This window comes from Heteronotia binoei, chromosome 10, assembly GCF_032191835.1.
Source record: "Heteronotia binoei isolate CCM8104 ecotype False Entrance Well chromosome 10, APGP_CSIRO_Hbin_v1, whole genome shotgun sequence".
Lineage (NCBI taxonomy): Eukaryota > Metazoa > Chordata > Lepidosauria > Squamata > Gekkonidae > Heteronotia > Heteronotia binoei.
In genome coordinates, this window is record NC_083232.1 from 27,086,454 (window position 1) to 27,114,001 (window position 27,548).

At 42.3% G+C, this 27,548-nt stretch overlaps 1 protein-coding gene across 2 annotated transcripts in view; it reads left to right on the plus strand.

Moving 5' to 3' along the window:
* The window catches only part of CUL2 (cullin 2), a 51,712-nt gene extending 28,227 nt beyond the window's left edge, over nucleotides 1–23,485 (plus strand). For both annotated transcript variants that reach the window (XM_060248136.1, XM_060248137.1), the window contains 7 exons: nucleotides 1,445–1,597; nucleotides 3,021–3,098; nucleotides 14,678–14,744; nucleotides 15,796–16,002; nucleotides 17,980–18,077; nucleotides 22,035–22,151; nucleotides 22,875–23,485. In XM_060248136.1, coding sequence (XP_060104119.1) covers nucleotides 1,445–1,597; nucleotides 3,021–3,098; nucleotides 14,678–14,744; nucleotides 15,796–16,002; nucleotides 17,980–18,077; nucleotides 22,035–22,151; nucleotides 22,875–23,006 — 852 coding nt within the window. In that variant the 3' untranslated portion in view covers nucleotides 23,007–23,485. The remainder of the gene's footprint in view (nucleotides 1–1,444; nucleotides 1,598–3,020; nucleotides 3,099–14,677; nucleotides 14,745–15,795; nucleotides 16,003–17,979; nucleotides 18,078–22,034; nucleotides 22,152–22,874) is intronic.
* The last annotated feature ends 4,063 nt before the right edge of the window (nucleotides 23,486–27,548 follow it).

Here is a 27,548-nt window from a genome sequence, read left to right on the forward strand (position 1 = left end):
CATAGCATGGCATTTCTTTCTGAATTTTGCTTTAGACCCCGTTGGTGGTGTGAAATGTAATGAATGGAACTGGATCTGGAATAGGGACTCCACGGAAATTGAACCTCCCCTTCCTTGTTCAAGCACGGGCAGTGATGTGGATGTAAATGTAGCCCACATTATTAGACATACTAATGCAGCCCTGTAGAACTTCTGTCATGGTTTTGCAAGACTCTCTAATGCTCTGGTTCTGAAAGGAGCCAAAGTTTGCAGCCACACATGCAATAGATGCATGTGTGGCTGTTTCACCAACTACTGTTTCTCTTTGGTGAAACACAGTTTCTTACCTCCATACCCAGAGCAGTTTCAAAGTTTAAAAAAAAATTTTTTACTACTATAAAAGATGTGTCCTGACCTGGATAGCCCAAACTAGAGCAATCTTGTCAGGTCTCAGAAGCCCTGGTTAGTACTTGGATGGGAGACCGTCAATGAATACTAGGGTTGTAAAGAGAGGCAGGCAATGGCAAACGACCTCTGAACATCTCTTGCCTTGAAAACCTTACAGAAGAACATAGGAGCCCTGCTGGATCAGACCAGTAGTCCATCTAGTCCATCATTCTGTCTCACACAGTGGCCAACCAATTCCTCTGGACAGCCCACAACAGGGCATAGAGGTCGAGGCCTTTCCCTGATGTTGCCTCTGGGATTCAGAGGTGTAAGTATCTCTTAATGTGGAGGTTTCCCTCAGCCGCCATGGCTAGTAGCTATTGATAGACTTATCCTTCATGAATCTATCTAATGCCTTTTTAAAGCTGTTTATTCCTGGGGTCTTTGCTACATCCTCTGGCAGCGAATTGCACATTTTAATCACTCTCTGTGAAATTTCACATTTTAATCACTCTCAGTTCTCTTTGTCGACTCTTTCCCCCCATGCATAATTTTATAAACCTTTGTCAGGTCCCTCTCTTAGTCGTCTCTTTTTTTAAACTGAAAAGTCCCAGACTCTTCAGCTTATTCTCATAAGAAAGGTGTTGCTACCACCTAATCATTTGGGTTGCCCTTTTCTGTACTTTTCCCAGTTCTGTGATATTCTTTTGGAGATATGATGGCCAGAATTGTACACAGTATTCCAAGTGAGGCCACATCATATTTCTATAGAGGAGCATTACAATACTGGGTCGCCATAAATTGACTGCAACCCGACAGTAAGGAAAAAGGCATATGTCTGCTATTACTTCCTTTAAAAAGGAAATAAAAGCAGGCAGTGAAACAATGATTGTTAAGTGCCTGCCCTCACCGCATACTGGGAAAACTTTTAAAATGTTTCTTTAAAAAAAAAAAAAGAAATAACTAACTAAAGAGAGTGTTAATCCACTACATTGTGGTGGTTTTTTTAAAGTTAGTCTTTTAATATTTACGAACAACATGCCTTACCTTAACTTCACATTTTGCTTGTTTTTCCCAGCAAGCCTGTGGTTACGAGTTCACCAGCAAGCTTCATCGAATGTATACAGATATGAGTGTTAGTGCTGATCTGAACAACAAATTCAACAACTTCATAAAAAATCAAGACACAGTCGTAGATTTGGGAATTAGTTTCCAGATATATGTTCTTCAGGTATTAAAGCATGTCTCTCTCGCTTTCTTCCCACCTCCATCTCTGTCTCTCTTTCTCTGTGTCGTTTTGCATAGTTATTATATCACATATAGTAACGAAATGATTTTGCTTGCAGTTGTGTGCAGTGCTTAAACAGGGCACCCTGAACCAACACTCATACATGGAAATAAGACCCGTCGATTTCACTGGTACTTATTTCAAAGCAAATATGTTTAGGACAACAACTTTACCTGTTCTGGGGCAGACAAAACAAATGCCTTTTGCAAAACAGAGCAGGAATGTTCTGAACAAATGTGTTACAAACATGTGGCAGCAAATAGGCACCTTCCGTGCTTGTCCAGTGGTTGTCAGGGGCAATGTGTTAGCATCTACCCAGAGCCAGCATAGTATAGCTCTTCGATTGCTGGACTGGGCAGAAGCAGCCGCTCTGCTACTGATGGGTGACCTTGTGTTTGACACTGTTTCTTAGCCTCGCTTACACCACAGGGTGGTGGTTGTAAGGATAAAATGGAGAAAGGAAGAATGATGTTGTATGTTAGTTCAGCTGCTCGCTAGGAAGTAAAGTGGCAAATAATTATAACCAGTTGGGTGGCCTAAAAAGAACAGAGAAGAGAAGAAAATAGCAAGACTGTGAACCTTCACCGTGTTGACTTTCACCAGCTTTAGCGTTACCCCCACCCCACTCTCTTTGTCATCTGCCTGAGCTCTTTTGTGAGACGAAGCTTCAAGGCACTTCTCAGCAGTTCTACTTTGAGTAAGGAGCACTCAGCCTGAGCCAAAGAGTTAGCTTTAGTGGGGCGAAATACTGCGCTAACCTCAGAGGGATATAGATATCTGGAAACTTCTGCAGAATAAAGCCTCCTCACCCCAAATTTTTCTCCCTTGGAGCAGTTGAGTAACTGGAAATAATTGTAAGCCTTCAAAAGCATTCAGACTGATTCCTTTAAAAGTTAAGGCCAAATCTCATGTCTAGAAATCTACTAATGGCCGTCCTGTTGTGTTTTTTTTTAAAGCTCAATTGCAAGGCACCATAATAGTGCAGTGCATTAACATTTTTTCCTTACGTAATTTCCCCTGTTTTATTTGCTGGTGGTTCCATTGATTGATTTCTGTCTTTTGATTACAAATAGCAGTTCCAGGAAGACAACTGAAGCTGGGGAAATGGTGCAGAGGAGAAAGAGCTAGTTTCCCTTTCCTCTCAGCCCTTTGCAAATATACCTTTAAAAGTTCCTTTGGAAGGTGTCTAACTATGCTTCATAATTTGTAATGGAGCTGCTGTGAAGAGTTCAGGTCTAACGTGGCTATCATGGCTTTGGAATATTTAGGAATTTGCAGACACCTCCTTTTAAGAACAGGTTTTCAGACACCTCCTTTTAAGAACAATTTTATTATATTGTAATGTATTGCTGTGTTTTTTTCCCAGGCTGGTGCATGGCCCTTAACTCAGGCTCCTTCATCTACATTTGCAATTCCTCAGGAACTGGAAAAAAGTGTACAGATGGTAGGTTAGTAGGAACTTTCTTGCAGATTTGATAACCGTCTAAAGATGGGTTTGAACGTGCTTCACCTGGCCATGTTGCTATATAGAAATTGTTTGCATTGCATATTACATTATGGTAATCAAAACCCAGATTAGCTGTCCAGAATGCTGTCCAGTGGCCTTGGATTCTTGAAGAAGTAAAAGGAAGGGCTCGGGTAATCTCCAAATACTCTGTAACATTAACCTCTTGCTGTGAAGTGGGAATGCGGCCCCTTAGTTACAAATTGCCATTAAACGAACCTTCATTGTTTCTAAGTTCCCATGCTGAGTCATTCAGATTTAATGATTCATGATTCTTTCTTCTAAATCCAAGCATCACCCCCCCCCCCAAAAAAAAAAGAGAGAGAGAAAGAATCTGACAACATTCTGTATTTGTAATTATACTGGCTTTGACCAGAAGGCATCTAGGTATCCCCTGTGTATGATGATGTATCCTTTCAGCTTAAACTATTTCCTGCAGGTTTTCCCACAATGACTTGTTGGAAAGTTGTATCAATAAATTAACCGTATCTCAGTAGTTTTGTTATTGGGTTCACTGCTTTTCTCAGTCTTTTACATACAACACAGAAACAAGATAACCTAGTCACCTAGGAAAGATTGTTCCTTCGTTATTTCCTGGCCAGCAGAAAAAAGTACAATCTCTGCTTTCCCTCCTGAGCCTAATATTGGATGCTTTGGACTGTTTTTGATTGTGTTCAAAGCCACCCCCGCTCTCTTCAGTACCCCTTCAAGTTAGCCAAACCACATGCTTAAGATTTTTTTTTGCACTAATCCAGGAAAAGCATTCCCTGAAAGAACAATGTCTGCGTGCATTCATCTTTTCAGCATCTGGCCTTGATCTGTGATGAATAGATGGAGGTTTACTTCTAATGTCCAAAGGGAGCCTGACACTTTAGAATTGGTCCACATTTTAGAAACAAGGTGTTTTTTTCCTCAGTACCCATAAAATCATGGGATCACATGTTTGAATGTAATGGGTTGTAAATCAGACTTATTTTATCCATTCAGTGATGCACAGATATTCCTTGAGAAGGTATGTAGTTGACGCTTTTCTGTATAACATGAAAAGCCTGTTCTCTATATAACTTAGGATGTTTAGGTGAAGCCTGCCTGATTCTGCTGACTCCACTGAGTGAATGTCCTTCGGAAGGCCAAATTCATATGACATCGTATTTGAGCTTAACAGTTTTGGGAGACAGCATGCAAGTTTATTGTTCCACCACTGGGTTATTTTTCTTGTGACACGGATCTCCCCCCCCCCCCAAAAAAAACCCAAAAAACAAAACACAAACGTTATCCATGTTCTTGATGACCGTCTGATGGTTTTGAAGAAAGGCCCATTTTTGCCCTCTCCTGCCTCATCAGAACAAGGAGGTTTTTAAAGAAGGGCCCAATTTAGTCTTCCTCTGTCTCAACAGAACAAAGAGATCTGTCATGTCTATTATGTTATTAACATGGTTGACATTAGATTTCACAAGTTGTTTTTCTCTAGCAAGTCTTGTTAATAATTATGAGCTTATAGTCCTATTAGTAGAAATAATGACATGTTCTCCCCCTACACACACATTGTTGCCTATGACTGGTTGAAATCTTACTCTGACCATATTGTCTTATTGCTGGGGTGGGGTGGGGTGGGGTGGGGATGTTATTTTCCCCTAAAATAAGAGCTTGCTTGTCCACTGCCATATATCTGCAGCCTCATATACATAATACCTAATGCTCTCAAGGACCACTTATTAGTCCTCCTGTGCACTTGAAATATGAACCTTTTGCTCCAGCTTTGTCACAGTAGAGAAAGAAGCCATTGAATACCTTGTTCTGTTCTCAAGTGGCGCTAAATTAAAAGAATCCTCTACGTTCTGTGCTTATTCAGATCTTAGGAAACTCTAGTTGGGTCCTATAAATCTTGATTTAGTTTCCTTTCAGGCATTGGAGAAAATACATCTATCTGCCTGTAAGTTACTTCTGTGGTTGGATTTACACTCAGCTCATGGGATAAAAGCGGCCCCATGGCGCAGAGTGATAAAGCAGCAGTACTGCAGTACTGTGATCTGAACTCTCTGCTCATGACCTGAGTTCGATTCCAGCAGAAGCTGGATTCAGGTAGCTGGCCCAAGGTTGACTCAGCCTTCCATCCTTCCATGGTCGGTAAAATGAGTATCTAGCTTGCTGGGGGGAAAGTGTAAAAGACTGGGGAAGGTGATGGCAAACTGCCCCATAAAAAGTCTGCCGTGAAAACACTGTGAAAGCAACGTCACCCCAGAGTCAGAAATTACTGGTGATTGCACAGGGGACCTTTCCTTTCTTTTTCATGGGATAAAGTCTCTCCTGTCTCTTCCCCTAGTATGTTCTCAGCTGCCCCCAAATTTGCTTTTAGCTTTTCCCTCTAAATGAAGAGACTTCAGTGTCCCTTCATTGTTTTTTTTCTCTGTTTGTTGTCTGATCCATGCAGTATCAGGATTGGTGGATTAGGCGTAGATGGGAACCATCTGTTCCTTGCCTGCGAGGTGAGCCATCCACCAGTCTTAAGCTCCTGTTGTTTGTTGCTAGGCAGTCACTGTTAAATATGGATGCTTTAGACTTTTGGGGAAAATCTGCTGGGAGTATGAAATGCTCTCTGCCTTTATAGGCTGGGACCTGGATTCCAAGAGTGTTCTAAATAGCTACCTCAGTTGCAACACCCATGCCCAGGACTTCCCAGCAGTGTCAGGATTGGCATATTGTATTTATAAGAAGTCCAGTTGTCAGGTGAGGAATCAAATTGTCCCATGAAAGCAACTCTAAAGGTGGAAAGATCCTGACCTTCTTTGCTTGTTATGGCTGCCTCTGGAGGCTTATTCTTTATCCTGAGAGCCAGTTTGGTGTAGTGGTTAAGTGTGCAGACTCCTATCTGGGATAACCAGGTTTGATTCCCCACTCCTCCACTTGCAGCTGCTGGAATGGCATTGGATCAGCCATAGCTCTTGTAGGAGTTGTCCTTGAAAGGGCAGCTGCTGTAAGAGCTCTCTGAGCCCCACCTACCTCACAGGGTGTCTGTTGTGTGTGTGTGTGGGGGGGAGGTAAAGGAGATTGTGACCACTTTGTGACTCTGAGATTCAGAGTATAGGGTGAGATATAGAAGAAGAAGAATTTCAGATTTATACCCCGCCCTTCTCTCTGAATCAGAGACTCAGAGCAGCTCCTATATCTTCTCCCCCCTCAACAGATGCCCTGTGAGGTGGGTGGGGCTGAGAGGGCTTTCACAGCAGCTGCCCTTTCAAGGACCTCTGCCAGAGCTATGGCTAACCCAAGGCCATTCCAGCAGGTGCAAGTGGAGGAGTGGGGAATCAAACCCGGTTCTCCCAGATAAGAGTCCATGCACTTGACCACTACACCAAACTGGCTCTTCAATATCTTCTTTTCCTTCTGATTTGTATCACTCGTCAAGTGTTTCTGGGTTGGGAAGGTGTTAGGGTCTTACTAGGGAATAAAAAACATCCACAGCTGCAGAGTTACACATCTCTTCACAAGTTGTCAGATGTGCTGTAGGATAGTAGTGATCAAATATAAAAATAAGTAGAATTTTACTCCGTCCAGGGTGATGAGAAGTTGGGCATTCTAGCTAGGATGTCCAGCGCATTTCTAGAAGAGAGCCAATTTAAATTAAAGTACAGGCAGATCTTGTTACAGATTTTCTTGACAGGCACCAAAAATGCCAAGGTAGTTTCAGTAAACATTAGCTTTTAATTGGGGCACATCTTGTAATTTGTTATGGACAGTAGATGATAACATGCAGCACCCACTTCACATGGAACAGTGATTCCAAATGCAGCCTGTATGGAACTCCTGCCTCTTGGTTATCTGGCCTTGCCCTGCACTTCCTCTATTCAGACATTAGGAAAAGAAGCAGCAGAAAGGAGAATCCAGGAGCCAGGCTGCTACTGCCAGTTTTTACTGTTGTTCATTTGGGCCTCCCCCTATCCAAATGTGTAGTAGTGATTTATTTGCATTGTTGGAACTTGGTCTGCAGTGAAAATTGGGTATTCATGATCCTGAAAGGTGAACTGCATGCCCTAAGAATATTTTTCTTGTTTGATTGATCCCCATATTTGAAGGGCGTTTATGTTAGCCCATTTTAATGTGCTGTGCTATACCGGAGGCTTAAAAAAAATACTTGGTCAGCAGTGCAAATTGGGTATTCATGATCCTGAAAGGTGAATTGCATGCCCTAAGTTTGGTGTGGAGAGCCAGTTTGGTGTAGTGGTTAAGTGTGCGGACTCTTATCTGGGAGAACCGGGTTTGATTCCCCACTCCTCCACTTGCACCTGCTGGAATGGCCTTGGGTCAGCCATAGCTCTGGCAGAGGTTGTCCTTGAAAGGGCAGCTGCTGTGAGAGCCCTCTCCAGCCCCACCCACCTCACAGGGTGTCTGTTGTGGGGGAGGAAGGGAAAGGAGATTGTGAGCCGCTCTGAGACTCTTCGGAGTGGAGGGCGGGATATAAATCCAATATCTTCTTCTAAGAATATAAGAGGAGTCCTGCTGGATCAGACCAGTGGTCCATTTAGTTCAGCATCCTGTCTCATACAGTGGCTAACCAGTTCCTCATGGAGGTCCAATAGAGGACAGGACCTTCCCCTTATGTTGTCTCCTGGCACTGGGATTCAGAGGCTGACTGCCTCTATATGTGAAGGTTCCCTTTAGTGACCATAGTTAGTAGCCACTGCTAGCCCTTTTGTCCATGAATCTGTCTAATCCACTTTTAAAGCTGTCTATGCTTGTGGCCTTCCAGCATCTTGACAGGAAAATATCTTAAATGAACCAGATTCTTAGACTGGTAAGAACATAAAAGAAGCCATGGTGGATCGGGCCAGTGGTCCATCCAGTCCAACACTGTCACACAGTGGCCAAAAAACCCAAGTGCCATCAGAGGTCCACTAATGGGGCCAGGACTTGGCTTGCAGGCCTTGAGTATCAGGCCAAGCAAGGCAGAGTTGTTCAGTCCCAAGGTCAGGATTCCAGAAGTCAGGCAAGGCAGAGTTAGGTAGGTAGGTAGGTAGGTAATTTTATTTATATCCCGCCCTCCCCGCCGGAGCAGGCTCAGGGCGGCTAACAACATCATTCAGTTATACAAAAAACAAAGTTACATTTAACATTAAAATTCTGATAAATTTAAAATTAATTAATTAATTAATAATAAAAGTGCTAATGCTGCTTGTTCTTTTTTATGATGGCGGTAATCATTAGCAACTACTTTCTTCGTCAGCGAAAGCCAGTCGAAAGAGGAAAGTTTTGCAGGCCCTGCGGAATTGACCAAGGTCCCGCAGGGCCCGCATTTCCTTTGGAAGTTGGTTCCATAGGTTCGGGGCTACAGAGGAGAAGGCCCAATTGCGGGTGCATTGCAGCTTCACCTCTCTTGGTCCGGGGGTGGTCAACAAGTTTTTTCCAGCTGACCTCAGTGCTCTCTGGGGTTCATATGGGGAAAGACGGTCCCTAAGGTAGACAGGTCCTCGACCATATAGGGCTTTAAAGGTAATGACCAGCACTTTGTAACGAACCCGGAATATAACCGGCAGCCAGTGCAGCTCGCGCAGCCCAGGCCGTATGTGCTCCCATTTAGGGAGCCCCAGCAACAGTCTGGCCACTGCGTTCTGCACCAGCTGCAGCCTCCGGGTTCGGTACAGAGGCAGCCCCATGTAGAGGGCATTACAGTAATCCAGTCTCGAGGTGACCGTTGCATGAAGTACCGTTGCCAGGTCTTGGCGCTCTAGGAAGGGAGCCAACTGCCTTGCCCGCCTCAAATGGAAAAAGGCTGACTTGGCAGTGGCTGCTATCTGGGCCTCCATTGATAATGAAGGCTCCAGTAGAACTCCCAGACTCCTAACCCGGTGCGCCGCTTTCAACGGCGCCCCGTCGAAGACTGGCAGAGGTGGCTTAGTTCCTAAGATAGTTGGTGGCTTAGTTCCTAAGATACATGTCATGTCCACACCTAGCAGCCTCTATTGGCTGATTTTATAACCACCCACCTAGGAGTCAGGCTTTCAGCTTGCTTCTCAGAAGCAAACCTGCAACTACTCATCTTTGTTTGCAACAAGCAGCTGGCATCAGGCCAGGAGACAAGCACTTTGTCATCTTGTCTGCAGCTCTGTTCTCAGCCTTCATCTGTGGCACTCCAAGAATGATACTGGTGGGGTGGGAACAGCCAACTGAGGTTCACCTTCTGAACCAGGGCTGGAGAGTATTGGTTCTGCACCTGCTATTGACTGTGAATCCTGGTAAACCTGCAGCTCGTTTTTCTGCTGGTCAGCTTCTGCTAACTCATCGCCGGACTGGCGATGTCCCTATAAATTTGGACCAGGCACTACAAGCCGTGGCTGGCTGGCTCAGGCTGAGTGGGCTGAAGTTGAATCCAATGAAGACTGAGGTCCTTTGCGTGGGCCGGGATGGACCAGGAGGAGAGATCATTCTGCCGGCTTTTGACGGTGCGCCACTGATACCAGTGCGCAGGGTCAAGAGCTTGGGAGTGCTACTGGAATCCTCGCTATCAATGGAGGCCCAGATAGCCGCCACTGCTAGATCCGCCTTCTTCCATCTTAAGAGGGCGAGGCAGTTGGCTCCCTTCTTGGAACGCGACGACCTAGCAACTGTGATCCACGCAACGGTCACCTCAAGACTAGACTACTGCAATGCCCTCTACATGGGGCTGCCCTTGTGTCGAACATGGAGACTTCAGGTAGTGCAGAATGCGGCGGCCAGGCTGTTGGTGGGACTACCTAGATGGGAACACGTACAGCCTGGACTGCGGGATCTGCATTGGCTGCCGGTCGTCTACCGTGCTCGCTATAAGGTGCTGGTTATTACCTTTAAAGCCCTATATGGCTGAGGGACCTGCCTACCTTAGGGACCGCCTCTCCCCATATGTTCCCCAGAGAGCACTGAGATCTAGCTCCCAAAACCTCTTACAAATCCCTGGGCCAAGAGAGGCTAGACTGAAGACAACCAGGGAGCAAGCCTTTTCAGCAATGGCCCCTCGATGGTGGAACCAACTTCCAGAGATGGTGCGAGCCCTGCGGGACTTGAATCAGTTCCGCAGGGCTTGCAAAACCTTTCTCTTTCAGCTCGCATTTAAGTTAGGACCAGACCAAATTGACTAAATTGTTTGTAGCCTTAACCATCTTATTCATAACTGTAACTGACAGTAATGATTGTATGACAGTATGTTTAATTGTGATTGATAGTTATAGCACCTTTTTATCTATTTTAATTAATTTATGTAATTGAACTGTATTTTAAATCATTGTTTATTTTGTATTTTAACTAAATCATGGCACGGCATGTTTGTGAGCCGCCCTGAGCCCGCCTTTGGCGGGGGAGGGCAGGATATAAGAATAAAACTTACCTTACCTTACATGGGGCTCCTCTTTTCCCAAAGAGTCCTCTTCTCCTAAGGAATGCACACTGTCTCTGAGCCCTCGCTGACTCATGACAGGGAGGAAGCCATACTCATAAAACATTTCTGTAAGGTCTGGTGAGTTGCCTTGCCACATTTTGAAGTGCTGCAAATATTTCTGACAGTATAGGGAATCCCACATCTTTATGCATCAGGGTGCAAGAGGTTTGTGTACATCTCCTTTGTTTTAGTCTATTCTTCTTTACATGATGACTTATTTGTGCTTCAAAGCACAGATAATTTGCACTGCTCTGAAAGGGAGTGGAGCACACCTACCCTCCCATTTCTGCCTACAGATGGTCTGTGCAGGTGCATACAGAGACCTGTCACACTGCCGTCTTGAGGGTCAGAGAAGCAAGGTGATTTTGATCCCTTTCAGAATCCATGTGTGGCCAGGATAACTTGCAGTGGAGTTGTGCCATAAATGTTTGCATACTTTTAAAATCATAACAGTTCATATGTAAAGTTCAAAGTACTGTAACCAATATCAGTTGGTGCATAAACTCCAGAAAATTAGTGCATAAACTCCAGAAGTTTGCAACACACCAGTAACCAAATACACATCTTGGAAACAGAAGATATTATTCTGGTATAATAAACAAAGCTGTAACGTGTGTGCCCTTTTTATATAGGCATCAGGAAAGGAGGTAGCAGGATATTATCCAACACAATTAATTTATTCAGACTTTACAGAATTTATTCAGAGAGAGCCAGTTTGATGTAGTGGTTAAGTGTGCGGACTCTTACCTGGGAGAACCGGGTTTGATTCCCCACTCCTCCACTCACAGCTGCTGGAATGGCCTTGGGTTAGCCATAGCTCTGGCAGAGGTTGTCCTTGAAAGGGCAGCTCACAGGGTGTCTGTTGCGGGGGAGAAGATATAGGAGATTGTCAGCCGCTCTGAGTCTCTGATTCAGAGAGAAGGGCGGGGTATAAATCTGCAATTCTTCTTGCAAAACTCCCTTCTGGCAACATTAATTAATAAAATTATAACATTGGTGCTCAGTTTTGAGCTTGCTTCAATAGGTATTCTTTGCATAGCATCTTAAGTTAGGGGTTTTGCAGTGCTTAGGATGTGGCCAGATGTATCAAAATGAAACAAACCGTGTGAAGCTGCTCTATTATTCTGTCCACACATGTGTAGTAAAACGCAATTTAAACTTTGTGTTAACAGAACTGTGTAGTATGCAAGTACAAGTTTTTAGTAATCGTGGTATGTATATCACAAATGCCTGTCTTAGTCCAGGAAACTGTACTGCCTTGGGTAGGCAACAGCTCCCAATTTGGGGGCCTTTGAGCCCCCAAAAGATTGCTTTTACATTTGCAGCAGAATTGAAGCTCTCTGGTCCAATCTGTGTCTAATGGCTGCTATGTTGACCATATGATGTTTTCTCACAGGTTTTGGTAGGAAATAGTTAACATGAACTAGAATAGATGTTAGGGGTGGGGATATAAGCAACACAGCTTATAGAGGCAGGATCGGATTGCTCCTGCTAGATCGGATCATATTTTGAGATTGTTAACCAAAGCTAAGAAGCAGAAGTGTGTTCCAGAAAGTGTTGCACTCTTTGACAGAGCAGGGGTCAGAAATATTTAAAATCAGTTGTGTAAACTTATCTGAAACTCTTATCATGTCAAATTCTCTTAAACCATTTCGTGCAGATTTTGAGGAGGAACTTTTGTTAAATGGCTTGTGTACATTCACATGTCTAAAAATGCAAATGATTGTCTCATTAAAGATGTCAGGGCACAACCGGCTTCCCAGCCAGAATCGGAATTCATATTTTGCTCAATCCTGTTAACTCCTTTAATGAAGCAATAAGGGAGACCACATGAGTTCCACACTATATCAAATGGGCATTCTGGGGTGACCCATGACAGCTGTAAAGGGATCCTTCTTGCTCCCTTTTATACTTCCCTGGGACTTTGATGAAGCCGCATAGTAAGCAATAATGAGAATTATAGGCAGATTGTTAGTTGACATCAGCTTTTCCTTGCAGACAAGTAGAATTGGAATTCTAGCAGCAGCCTTAATAAGAGCTTTAAGACTGTGCTGCTTTAAAGATGTTACTTTAATTGGCAATTTGCTTTCTAAACCCTGTTTTGTTTTGTTGTTATTTATTTATTTGATCAGAGGAAAATAATGTGCTTAGAATTTTGCCTTTTTTCCTAAGCTGGTTTCAGACTGGCTTCAAAGGTGGGGGGGGCGGCTCTGTAATAGCAAGTCTCCTGAGACTTCTCGTCTTCGAAATCTTACAGTGGCAGCAGGCGATGGCCTCGATAAATTCTAATCCCCGAGGACTGGAAATTCAATTACCACCATTTCTTTGATGTCATTTTCATAATCTCTACTTTTTAGCGATCAGTTTAATTTTAATGAGCCATTAATGTAAGCTTATGAATGATGACCACATCTTAATATGAAAGATATGAAACATTTTTAGTGCTGTAACTGAAACGGCCAATTAAGACATGGTATGCGCTTGACCTGTTGGGATCAGGTTTTTTGTTTGCTTTTTAAATATTTGGGGAATTAGCAAACCGTTCATACTGTGATTCATTTTTATATAATTAGTAAATTACGACTCAAAGGTATTACTGGGATTCGCCTGAAGAATTACCAAGTTTTATTCCTGTTCCCACCAGTGGTTTCCCTGTGCGTTGATAAAATCCAGAATGTTCCCAGTTCTGTTGCATTATTAAAGACTTCCACGGAAGCACAGAGTCTCACGCTATTTCTTTCTCTCATATGATTTAACTTTCTTTGAAAGTTTTAAGATGGTAGTTGTCCTCTGAGCATATACTAGCCTTTCTTCTATAACTCCAGTGGAGCACTGGAGAAGACAAGAAATGAATGTGCATTTTTATGCTTCCTAATTATGAAATTCAGAGACTTTTTGTAGGTCAGTCCATCATGGTTTCCTCTGGTTTGAGAGCTCAGTAGCAGCTTTTGAAACTAATCCTGACTTCCAAGAGATTTGAAAATCAGGACAACAAAACCTAATCATGCTATCTCTTCTGGTGTCCTTTTGCTTTGTTCCAGGGGAGACCAAGTGGGATACTCAGAGTTACTGGCACGTGCTTAATTAGAATTATTTCCAATCACTAGGTCCGGTTGGTGTTGTGTTTTGTTTTTTTAAACTTTATAAGAACTGGAACCCTTCTGTCCTTGGTTGTGAGTGACCTGGAGACAATTCCCACCTTCACCATGTGACATTGGGGCAAGTCCTCTGTTTTTTGCCGCTTAACCTCAGATCTCTTTTGTAAAATGGGGGTAAAAGTGACCTGCCTGGCTGGGTAGCGGCTCTGTTTTGTTTTATGAAAACTATCTTTAAGTATTTATTTTATTTTATTTATTTCATTTGATTTATATCCCGCCCTACCCCACCAAAGCGGGCTCAAGTATAATGATGTACGCAGAGTAATTTTGAAAGCAGCTATGCTTCAGTTGATTATTATGATTTTTGCCAAATTACTCTGCAAGTTAATTGCGTTTCTAGTGTAAAGTCATACCAATGTTAGCTTTGCTTATCCCTCCATTCAAAGGGCTTTTAAGACTGGTTGAATGTTGAAATTCATGTGAAGCTCCAGAATTTCCTTGAGCAGTCTCTCTCAGCCTAGCATATTAAACCTGTTTTGAGAACAAATTTTAGTGGGATCACAAAGTGTTGTGAACACTGAAAAGTGCTATAGAAATGCATTTTAGTATATATAATGTTGTGCTAATGTGTATATATTTAGGTGAGCTTTGCTTTATCTCTATTATGTCTGTATCCAGAAATGGACTCTCTTGATACCATGAAAGCTTTCTGGCTTTCTTTGTGGGTTTTTTTTTTTTTACTATTTTAAGAATCATTGCCACTCTTGAGTCCTCAGGACTAGGGCAATGAGAGTTTAGAATGCTTAATAAATGTTGAACTTCCTTAGCATATGCTATTTCATCTGAATAAGGAATTTCCAAGCATACATTGCATTTTTCCTGCTTTTTAGAAATATTATGCAATTTTTTTGCCTATTGGGTGTCTAAAATCTGAACTAATCAGAATTATTGTGAGATATTTGGCTGAAGACTTGATCTCTGGAGATATTTGACTGAAGAATGATTTTGTTTTACAGTTTGAATTATTTTACAGTCAGCATTTCAGTGGGAGGAAACTTACCTGGTTACATTACCTCTGCACAGGTAAAAAAAATAAGTGTGTGCATGTTTTTTTACCTTATGAAAAGTCTACACAACGTGCATTTTTCACTGATTGTAACCACTCCATCCTTTGAAGTTTTCTACGTTAAAATATTGAATTAAAATAATCCTCTCTTACATAGCTGAATGTTTTTTTGCTGATTATTTCAATTAGGTATCTTAATTTTAGCTCTTTTGATTCTTACCTGTAGGATTTATTGCTCTTCAGATAATATCTTCATATTATTCACTGGTTGTTTTGCAAAGAAAATGCCCATTTTAATAACACAGTTTAAAGAAAAGGTATATTGTTTGGAAGCAAATGAAGGTCAAGCATACACAGCTGTTGACTTAGTTTGGTCTTGCATAATGGTTGGAATTCAGAAAGACTCAGCTTAGATAGATGGCCAACACGAAAGCATGCATTAAGAAAAGCAGACGTACAGAAAAACGCAATTGAGGGTAGTGGCGTGTAGTTATTACAGTCCTGTCAGAGGCATAAAGGGAGCCCCTGAAGCCAAAAGGAACAAGACTTATGCAAAAATGCTTTTTAATTGAGATGGTTGGAAAAGATACTCTAACTGTACTTCTATAGCACTTGTCAGTTTTCAGGCTGCTTTGCCACTCATACCCCACTTCTCTTCCCAACATTCTTGCAAAGGAGGATTAGGTCGCTGTTTCTTCTCCATTAGGCTGGACTTCGGGCTGGTTCCTGTCTACCCTCAAAACAAACAAAAGATGCTCTGTATTGTTTTTAAGATAAGTTTTTACTGATGGCACTAGCTGAACTGGCAACATCAGTGGCGCGCTCTTGGCTTCTCGGTAGAGCGTGTTGCTTTGCCTGTGGAAAGTCCCTGGTATCTCCAGGAAAAGGGTCTCGTGGAGATGGTAACAGGCAAATTCCTCTCTCTGTTTCCAAGACCCTTGACAGCTGCCAGTTGGTTATCAGAATAGAAGCTGCTAAGCTTCAAGGATGCAACAGTCTTGCTCCATTTGTGGCTGCTTCATACAGTCCTATGTAAAGCAGTGTTTAAAATGTGCCGTTAATTTGCAGGTGAGGTAAAAATGAATTACTTGTGCAAGCCGTATGTAGCCATGGTTACAACATACCAAATGGCAGTGCTGCTCGCCTTCAACAACAGTGAAACAGTCAGTTACAAAGAACTTCAAGACAGTACGCAGATGAATGAGAAAGAACTGACGAAAACTATCAAGTCATTACTTGATGTCAAAATGATCAACCATGACTCAGACAAGGCAAGTCTCAAGAAGGGCATAGAACATTTTCTTGACAGAATGTCTTTGGTACTCTTTTTCTTACTTTCTTACATTACATTTACAGAGGTTGGGGGAAGGGGCCACAGCTGTTGAACCTATTTTTATAGGATTGGAATCCTGTTCCTTGAGAACTAATGACATAGGAATGCTCTGCTGGAATCTGTTTTTGGTTTCTAGTTTATTTTTTGTTACAGTACTTGGGTTTCTACTGAAAATAACAGACAAAGAACCAAATTAGTATACATGTGCCTCAAATATATTTGAATTTATATTTCTGAAGTTCAAAAGTAGTTTGTGATATTGCTAACTGAGCATCTCATGGCAAGAAATTCCCTCATCTTGGTGCCACCACTGAAAAGGCCCTCCCATCTGTTGCCACCTGACAAACTCATGGCACTCCATGTAGAGCATCACTTAGAATATCTCTACATCCATTTAGGTTCATACCAGAGATGGTGGTCCTTTTAGTAGCTCTGCCCTGAAATGTTCAGTACCTTGAGGCAAATCCAGCACTTTTGAATTGCAGCCAGCAACAAAAGATGACAAAACAGGTGCACTACAATCAGCATTACAGTATTTACTCCAGTGCATGTATGCCGTCAAAGAAGGGGGGGGGGAGAGAGAGAAGGAAATTGTCTTACATTCTCATACACGCTACTGCTGTGCCCAATTTAAAAAAAATTAGTGTATAACTTTTTGAGGGGAGTTGTCTCACATTTGGGATCACCATCTTATGTTTGGGATCACTTTTCTTTCAAGTAAATACAATATCTGTTTCCAGTACTGAGTTCTAAGTAACATCTGGACAAAAATACTTTGGACTAGTTGAAGTTTTTGAGGGCTTGTCAAATGCATTCTCATATAGCACGTATTACAGAAATCCTATTTGGCTGTAAAAAGGGCACATGTAATAAGCCAGGCCAGGTCTTTTCAGGAAGCATAGCAGCTGGCATTCCAGCCAAAGCTGATAAAGATACTCCTGCCCCCTGCTGCCACCTGACCATTTGTGAGCAAGGCTGGGTCAAGAACTATCCCTAAATGGCACACCTGAACCTTCAGGGGGGGTGCAGTTAACTCCCACATCCTGGATCAGTAGAGCCCCCAACCAGCAATGCAGCCATCTTGTTTGGACAGCTTCAGTTTGTTCATCCTCATCAGCCAATCACTGCCTTCAGCTATTTGGTGTATCCATAGACCCCTCAGGAGCCGATGAAAGTGAGAGTTAGAGCTAGGTGTCACCTGCAAATCCAGACCTCTTGATGGCTTTATGTGGAACTCAAAAGCATGGGGGGCAGGGTGAAGTCCTGCAGGACCCAACAGGCCAGTGGTCACAGCACTGAATGAAAGTTTCTGACCTTCCCTGGCCTATCCTCCAAGAAAGACCAGATCCACCACAATTTAGTACTATCACCACCCCAATCCACCTTGGAAAAGTATAGATCATTGGTTAAGGCAACCAAAGCAGTTTCTGTGACATCCAGGTCAGAAAATAAATCAATAAGGATGTGAATTATTTTTTTTTTAGCTTTGCCTTAGAAGACTAAAGAAGATGCTTAAATTTTCTCAGGAGATGTTCATTGCTTTACTTTACAATCCTAATGTTCATATATGTCCTATTTGTTTCCCGTTAATTCTTATTTATGATATTTTAGTTTTGTTAACAATTTTGGTTCAGCCCACTGCAATACAAACTTATTAAGTGTAATTAAATGAATGTTACCTTTGAGCCATTTTAAACATATATGTAAATGTTCTAATTTGACTAAGTAATTCAGGCTTGCCAAACAGAACAAGTGGTGATATGTTTAGTTTTCCTCAGAGGAAATGAAAGCCATATGCAGTTTTCCAAGCAAGCTGTTCACTCTTCTTGAGGAGCATGCTGGCTGCTAATTTATCTGGCACCATTTGTGCATGTGTGTGTGTGTGAGAGAAGTACATGTGCTTTTCTTATTGCAGGAAGATGTGGAGGCAGAATCAACTTTTTCACTAAATATGAGCTTTAGCAGTAAACGAACAAAATTTAAAATCACCACTTCGATGCAAAAAGATACGCCACAGGCAAGTATTGTTAATATCTCTGATGTGATCTACTTTGAAATACCGCGCATGGCTAAAAAGTGAGATCAGTTTGGTGTAGTGGTTAAGTGTGCAGTCTCTTATCTGGGAGAACCAGGTTTGATTCCCCACTCCTCCACTTGCACCTGCTGGAATGGCCTTAGGTCTGCCATAGCTCTGGCAGAGGTTGTCCTTGAAAGGGCAGCTGCTGTGAGAGCCCTCCCCAGCCCCACCTACCTCACAGGGTGTTTGTTGTGGGGGAGGAAGGTAAAGGAGATTGTGAGCTGCTCTGAGACTCTTCAGAGTGGAGGGAGGGATATAAATCCAATATCATCTTTTTCTTCTACGATCAGTGATCAGAGATCAATGACAAAATGTATCAGGGTTGATAGGAGAAAAAGTTATGGAAAGCAAAAGGTACAGAGCGAAAGAGTCTGTGAGAGCAGTGGGGCATTTTAAAATATGCTCTTTCCACTCTATGAAGATAGGATTTTTAACAGTAGATAAGAATGCTATTCTGTAGCTGCACTCCAATGGGAATAACCTTGGGGGTCTGTATTGTATGAAGAAAATCAGGTTAAAAGAGTTCTAAATAAATAAAATATAATAAAACTCAAGCAAAGAATGGTATGCAAGTATCTAGTTCTTCCCATCTGTCTCCTCTTCAACATGTGTACCAGAGTCTTCGACAGCAGACCAGGGGCTATGGAGACAAACAGCTCTCAGCACGAGGGGGGGGAGGGGGCGTATTTTGTTTTAACAGCTAGGCCATTATCTGCACTAAATTAAGTGTTGGGTCTCAAAATCTGTTCTGTTTTCTGATTGACCATTAAGACCTCTAAAAAAGACTGTGACTCAGTGGTTCATATATGGCAACTACATTAGAATGTTTTCATCTCTCTTCCAATATTGTCATCCATGTTTTCTTTTCTTTTTTTGGTATTTTTTGTATTTGTGTTTGTGTGAGCATGGCTGGAAGTCCTGGTGACTTCTGGTAATCTCTACTGGGGCATGGAGAACATTCAGAGAAGTGGCTTTATACAGCCTGCCTCTGCCTCTCAGTCCTGGTATTCCAAGGAGACTTCCCATCCCAGTACTTGCCAGGGTTGGCCCTACTAAACTTCTGAGATCTGACGAGATCGGACTTGTCTGGGCTATCCAGATCAGGGTATCATCCATGTTTTCTGATGTATCCTATTTTCTCAGGTCTGTGTCTTGTTTGACTTTTTCCAAGTTCACTATTTATTTACTCAGAAACATCAGATTTCCTATAGCAAATGCTCAATTTCACTAAAATCATTCATAAAACCAGGCTGTGTCTCAGATACACACTGAGTAAGACCATTCAGGATTTGAATGGATTCAAAACATTCTCCTTTGTCCTGGCGTCATGGAGATATTTACTGCATTTGCAGAAAAATATTGTTTCGTAAACTATTGCACTCCTCTTGAAGCAAATTATTTAGCTTTTTCATTTTTTAAACTTTTCTAAACTTCAGTTTTAAGTATTTAGTTATTTCAGAAAAGAAGCCATGTTGTCCAATATGCAATGTGACGCTACCTCTTAATTACAGAAGCCTGAGTATTCAGTTAAGCCCTTCCTGCTAAAGATAAACTGCTCCGTTTATAATGTGATAATTAAGTAAACCCAAATTGACTTTTTGTTTGTAACACCACTACTGTTATCCTCTTGTAATATGTTGATTTGGGGGCAGGAGAGTTTGAGTTCCCTCTTTACAGGCTTGATGTCTGTGTGCTGCAGGTGAGGCCAAGACACTTTCCTGTGGGACTCTGCATTCACCCAACACCCCATTTAAATTGATTCTGCTACCTGTTCCAAGCAGTTGCATGCACTTAGCACACAAGCGCAGTTCCCCCATGGGTTGTTGTGGGCCAGTTTCAATGACTGCCAGTGCAGAGTTCCACTTCAAAGTTCTTTTGTCTCTCCAGCTTCTTGCTCACATCAGGCCTAAATCTTCCTGTGTCCATTAAAGCAAACAATAATGTCTTTCAACGTTAATTGTTACAACTTTAGAACTAGAGTATTGAGCTCAGAATGTCATTCCTTTCAACCGTAGGCATCCTAATGAATAACCAGATAAGCTAAGAATTAATTTCTCTTGAGTCGTAATTTCATAATTAAAGTTAATCACACTGCAGTTGTTACTCCAGTGATCTCTCAAACAGTGGTAAAGAAGTCATGGTTGAAAAGTCAATTTCAGAGTAGTTCTTAAAAACGTTACGGAGATTTCAAGCATTTTATGGCTTGAAAAATAACCCCATGATAAAAGCTGCCATTTTGTAGTAATAGAGTTTTACTAGCACAAAGACATTTATGAAGGACAGGTCAGATAGAAGCAGATCTTACGATAGACCAGAATGGGTGTCCCACTTTCAAAGCACAGTTTATTCCTAGCTTGCAAATATTCTCCAGATAGCTAGTCATATGCCCTAGAAACTCACAGGCAGGGTAGGATGGTGATGGCCTCTCTCATCTTGATTGTTTTCACTGATATTCTGCAGCAATATCTGGAGTTCCATTAAGCTATCATGGCTATTACTTGATGACTGAGCCAAGAACTTACCTAAGCCAGTTTAGGCAGAGGTCTTCCTAATATCTTATAGTAACTGTTTGTTTATTGCCTCTTAAATCCCACCCTTCCTCCAAGGAATTCAGGAGCGGCGTAAATGGATTCTCCACCGCCACTCCCCACCCCACCCTCATTTTATCCTCATAACAAACCTGTGAGCTGTGTTATGCTGAGAGAGAATGACTGGCCCAGGGGTCACCCTGTAAGCTCCATGGCAAATGGGGATATCCACTTGGGTATGCCAAGGCCTGGTCAGCATTCTGACAGTGACACCACTGGATCTTGCATTCTTTTGGATCGCATTCTCTTGTATGCTGAGCCTCCTGCAAGTGTGCTTTTTATTCTCCTTCTTGTTCCGTATGAGAGAAAGAAATGTATTTTTGTTCATATTATTCTTAATTTGTATAACTGTTTACTATATTAGTCTTGACCTTACCCATATTTTCTCCCCCCCCCCCCCAAAAAAAATAAAAAACCTAAAGCTTGGATACATGGTTCAAATCCCCAGCAGTGTTCTACTAAGCTGAGTAAGGATGAGCTAGCTCACAGATTTTTACCCTCCAGCTCACACCTTTTTGTCTTAGCTCAGGAAGGATGACCCCAGAGCGCACTAATTTATGCAGTAGCTCACAACTTTAATGCCAGCAGCTCACAAAGTTGAATTTTTGCTCACAAGACTCTGCAGCTTAGAGGGAACATTGATCCTCAGTCAGCCTTTTATTTTTCTTTTATTGTCCACCTTTCTCACCGAGACTTAGGGTGGATTGCATAATATAAATCAGTGCGCTCAATAGGAAAGTACATCTAATAAGCAATGTGATAGGATTTGGATTGTGGCAGTTTGGAATGGAGCTATCATCCAAACAGAGCAAAAGCACTAAACGTGTGATGTGTTTACAATTGAGCCCTGTTCCCTTTATAAAATGCCCCTCCCCTGAACAATTCTGTTCTGAATAGTTGGCAAAAGGTCTGGAATGCGGGAGCCTTCCTGCCCTTCTCAGGCATGCCATGCCACAGGGTGATGACTGTTACCAAACCAAGCAGGCGCAAGTCTCATTGAATGATTATGAACTATTCATTCTCAACCACTCTGATTTGGCTGGTTGTGAGAACGAAACTGAGGAAAAGGGAACCTGGTACCCTGTCCTGAGTTCCTGCAATGATGGGCAAGCTAAAATGCAGTAGAAAACTCAGGATTGCTCAGCAGTGGCTTCCCAAACATTGATCGGCTACTCCAGCATGACCCACCATCCACCTTCAGAATGAATGAGCTTGAAGGCACAATCCAATGCAAGCAGCCCAACTCACTCACTTAAGAATTACACTTTATTGGGCTACTTGTCAATTTCTTGTTGTTCATACACTTCAGGAAATGGAGCAAACCAGAAGCGCCGTAGATGAAGATAGGAAAATGTACCTTCAAGCTGCTATAGTCCGTATCATGAAAGCACGGAAACTGCTGCGGCACAATGCTCTTATTCAGGAGGTAAGCATGTGAGCATTCTGGTGCTTTACACAGAACTGTGCACAATTTCTCTAAAGCATTTATTTGTTTGTTCAGCTATAACTTGGCCTGGCTGGTGTCTCTTGAATACACACTGTAGTAGATGGGTTTCTAGTTTCAGAAACGCGGCTATTAGGTGTACAGTTTGATACAAAGTGCTGGGTTTCCATCCTTCATAGCCCAGCAAATGAACACCTTATCACATGAAAAGGATTCTCTAGAGCATCGGGGGGAGGGGGGGGAATTGCTTGGATTTTTGGCAGCTCTCCCAAAGAAGCAGATGCTATAACAACGTAGTGTAGCTTAGTCATGCGGACTTGGTTTGCAAGCAGGTCTAGACTTGTTAGCAGAAGGAGCTTGCACAGAGATACACAAGTGTGAACCAGGTGACATGTGGAAAAAGCAGCTAACAGTGTCTACAAATACCACAGCAGTACGTTTCCCAGCAGCCCACACCACAGAAATTGCTTCAGCTGTACCATTTTGCCATCTGGGTCATGCTTCCATTCATACGGGACAGCTTACATATAGAGGGGCGGAAACATGATCCAAACTGGCCCTTGTTTCAGAGGAAACAAGCAAACATCTTCTGAAAACAGGAATGTCCACTATCTGGCGCAGGCTTTGCTTCTGAAGGCTTTGAAACTTTCCTTTTAACCAGATGTTGTTTGATATAATGCGTCCTTTTTCTTTCCTTTTGCACAGGTAATTAGCCAATCAAGAGCTAGGTTTAACCCAAGTATCAGCATGATTAAGAAGTGTATTGAAGTTCTGATAGACAAACAGTACATTGAACGGAGCCAGGCCTCAGCAGACGAATACAGCTATGTAGCATGAGGTTAATACCCTGCAGGTATGGTTGTGCGGAGATCATTGCTGTCACTGCTTGGTGTGTCCTGTGGGGGAAAAAAGCAGGCCTGTTGTGCCTCCATAATTGGTCACTTGGCAGCCCCTGTTTTTTCTGCTGTTTACAACATCACCAGTGCCACGTCATGAGCGTCAGATGAGAAAACAAGAAAAAAGCCTATAGATATTCCAAGCTCATGTCATTATGACATTTCTTAAAACTTTACTAAAAGAGAGTGAGTGAAGTCTTGCTGAAAGGTGGAAATTTTGGTTGGGTACCATGCTTCCCCCTCTCCATCTCCCTCCCCCCCCCCTCACGTTTGCAGTTGATGTTTTTTAATGTATCTTAAAAGACAAAGTTAAAACAGACTAAATATTGTAATATGCCAGATAACATAATAATTGTATCTACATTAAAATGTAAAAAGAACATGATACTGCTGCTTGTCAAATAAATAAATGGAATATCTTGTGGCTTGATTTAAATTTGTAAGCATTTGCAGCTGGAGGAAGGGCTTGTAAACGGTTCGGTCTTAAGCATGCCAGATCCTGTGTATGTTTACAGGGGAGGTAAGTCTCATTTTGATTCGTGTGGTAGATGGATGGGGGATTGCAGCCTTCAGAATGATATAAGTGGGGGGCTTGCGGGTGGAGAGGAGTCCCATCCAGCAGGGGCAGGGAAGTTTTGAGAACTGACAGCTGAGTAGGATCTGGACTGAGCATCTTTCATATCCACTGTTACAGGTATTAATGCCTGGGTGTAGCCAGAAGCATGACATAAACCACTGAGCTCTTTACCCCAAGGTGAACTCTGAGTAAGCCATGCCAACTCCAGGGTGGGAGAGTGGCGCTACATGTTTTATTCTGAGTACCAGTTCCAAGAGGTGGCATTAGGGAAGACCTGTGTCCCCCGTACCCTGTTTCTTTTTATTTGTTTATTTTTAGGTGAACTGGCTGGCTGCTGTGTGAGACGGGATGCTAGACTGATCCACAGTACACTGGGTATCTCTTATGGGACTGTAAATCTACACTCTGGCAGTTGTCCCTGATAAGCTGACTCATCAGAAATATTGTCAACTTATTTGTTATATAAAATATGGTAAAAATTGCTGTGATCGTGGTTTCTCAGAAACGTTCTTGAACAGATTTTTTTGATGCCCTTCCTCAGAAAAGTGATCCTAGTTTTATTATCCTTTGAATTCTGCATACTAATTTCAGTGTCCTCTTTTCTCTTCCCCTCAGATGGGAAGTAACAGTGTGAGTACTTTGAGCTGAGTACTAGCAGGTAATAACTTGCATCATAGTGTGGTTGGCTGCAGCCAGACAGCCCATGTACTGGAAATGTAATTCCATAACGAATTATTTTTCAAGTTTAAAGGGGAAACAGAAAATCATAATACCATAAACTCTTAGCATTGCCTTTGAATGAGAGCTATCATCCTGAAGGATTTTTTTTTGTGTGCCCCAATACTTTTGTTGATGTAGGGCTTGCCGGCTATACAGCGAGGGGACAGCAGCATGATCAGAAATGGGAGAAGGAGGAAAGATCCACTTCAGTTGCCACCTGTAAAGTGGCACAGTGAAAAACCAAGTTAAGCAGAAGTGTGGCTTTCTTCCTGCTAAAGGAAGGGTTGACATTGGTCTCCTGCACTCTCAAATCTATTTCACTGAGGCCTTGACTTAATAAGCAGATTGGTGGGTAAGTGGAAATTGGGAAGTAGGGAGAAGAGAAGACTGTTCATTTGCATACTGAGCTCTTGTAAATTCAAAAGAGCATTTCATAAGAATCAGTAGAATATTAGGACATTCAGGATGATGATAATTGAGGGGTTCGCCTAACCAAACAGCACTCCCTTCTACAACATAACTTGCTTCAGTTTGCTAACTTTGAAGGGAGATGAGGAACATGGATACAGTTCCTGTGTGCTTTTTCCTCTTTTCATTTTTGTGTGTTTCTTGCCCTTCTCATGGGCTCTGACAAAAAGAACCAATAGCAAGGAGTGTACATCTTGTTTTCCACAATGGCAAAAAGGCGCCATTGAGATAAGACAACATTTGAGAGTTCTTGCCGTAACTAACAGACATGGGTATTAATCACAACCAGCACTGCGTTCTTCATCAAAAATACATTCTGGCTCAACAGCATCATGTGACACTGTCTTCCTTTGTCTCATGCTATTTTAAATAAGAACAATAAATGGCATTAACATTAAATGTGCTCAATTGAATGGTGTTGCTGTAAATTAGTGGAACTGTCCTGCCTTTCTTTAAATTGTCTTTGCTGTGCAAAACTAGTGATGCAACACTTAGTGAACCTCAAGTATAGATTTTAAACCATTATTTTCCTGTTCAATGTATGCATCTTCTCCCTCCCTCCCCCCCCACCCCTATGCATCCAGGCTCCAGGGAAAAGCAGCCAAGTATAACATGTTGAGAGAGAGAGAGAGACTGGAGGGTTTTTTCCCTTCATTGTGTGGGAAGCCTTAGCTAGTTCATATTACACACTGGTGTGTGCACCTACTTAAAATAGTTTTTTCTTGTGGTAGCACTACCTTACTCTGACCTGAGAATTTGTAAGAATCTGTGATTTTAAAAGACAAGTGTATGGAATGGTACCAGTTAGGAAGCTAGACAAGTTCTCTCCAGAGTAGTCAGTTCATCTAATTCAACAATATTGATGCATATAAGGTTTAATTCTGAACTGGGTCATAGATTTTATGATCACTATATCCTCAAAATGGGATAAGAGACAGATGTGACATTTCTGTACAAGCCTGAAGGAAGGCCCAGGCTTGTAGACAAGTCTGAAGTCTCTTTGTATGAAGAGAGTGAGAGTGTGTGTGTGTGAGACAGTGTGTGTGTATCTACTCTCTCACTTGGGGAATTAAAATTCCCCCAAATAGTTTAAAGGAAGAAATGGCCACTGAGCAATCAGTGGTTATGTTGGGGATTGCTAGAAAACCATAAGAACACTGCTAAGATGTTTCTATAAAGTAAAACGGGGGCGGGGGGGCAGGAGTGTACTAGGAGGCCAAAACAGCTCTAGAAAAGGTCCTGATCCTCTGTTTGCCCCATCGTGGAGGAGAGCTATGACCCGGAAGCTACTCATCATCTTTTTGCACCTTACACTTTTCCTAGGAAGAGGCTGCCACCGTGCGGAAAAAAGGAAGAGTTGAAGATGAGGCAGCTAAAAAAAAGTTGCCAAGGCCAGCTAAAGGTAGATTGGTTGGGGAGAGACTATAGGGACAATCAGGGGAGGGAAAGAGGAAATAGTGGAGGAGGGTGAACACAATGGAAAATTAGATGCCCAATGCTGCCCCCCCTCCCGTTTTATACTATTTCAGAACCTCTACAGCACTTTTATAACCTTCCTTTGCTAAAGCAACTCTTTTTATTTTAATCAGAATGGCTAGAAAACAGCGGCATAATGCTGAACGACTTGTTTTTATTGCCTTTTATTTATTGCTCTTCCACTTTTATATCTAGTTGTTGCACTGCCATTTTCCCCCATAACACATTGAAATTGGCTTCATGTTAAACCACCACAGAATTCAATCCATTCTGTTCCAGCAAAATAGATGTCAAATTCTCACTGAAGAAGGGGCTGTATTTTGCTTGGAGGGTTTATGTAGTGCTGTGTGCAACCATTTTCCTGCCCCAGTAATGGGTTTTATTGTTAAAAAATGGATGAGTCTATAAGGGAGAAGAACATATTTCTGGCTCAACCAAAGATTATGCAAGCTACTATGACAATACAGAACAATGTAAAATTCCTCAGTCTGTTTTAAGAGATTTGACTTGAGAACAAAGCCATCCACAGTGCAAAGAAGACTGAAACCAAATGGGAAGAGAGGGCAACTTGTTTTGAGCGTCCATATCTTTAAAGGACTTGGCTTGGATTTTCTCACCCTACTGAGCTATTTCAGTTGTGTGTACTGTGCACTTTGGGAGGGCCTGTATCATCCAGACACCATTGCGGATGATCCCTGTGTGTTGATCTGGGAAGAATACTAATTAACAAGGATGTTAATAAAGCTAGTCCTCATCTTGGTAGCTGGGGCAGGAGTCTGAATTGCTGTCCACAGTAGGGAGGAGGGCACCGTATCGATTGCATAGTCACCTCATTTTACAGGAATGCTGTTTTTGTGTTTCTTATCCAGGGATGGAATTCTAGCAGGAGCTCCTTTGCATATTAGGTCACACACCCCTGATATAGCCAATCCTCCCAAGAACTTACAAGGCTCTTTTTTTGTAAGCTCTTGGAGGATTGGCTACATCAGGAGTATGTGGCCTAATATGCAAAGGAGCTCCTGCTAGAATTCTACACCTGTTCCTATCTAAGGTATGAACATGGCAGAGAGAGTGAGACAGTAGTCATCTCTGGGTAGGTCCAGCCACTAAGCCGCTCTGGCAGATGAACAAAAATGTCTGCACCTAAAAAGCTGGTTCTATGTAGCACTTTTCACATAAGTCAATTTTGTCTGCTTGTTTTTTTTAATGCACATTGTGATCCACTACAATGGCAGTGGCCCA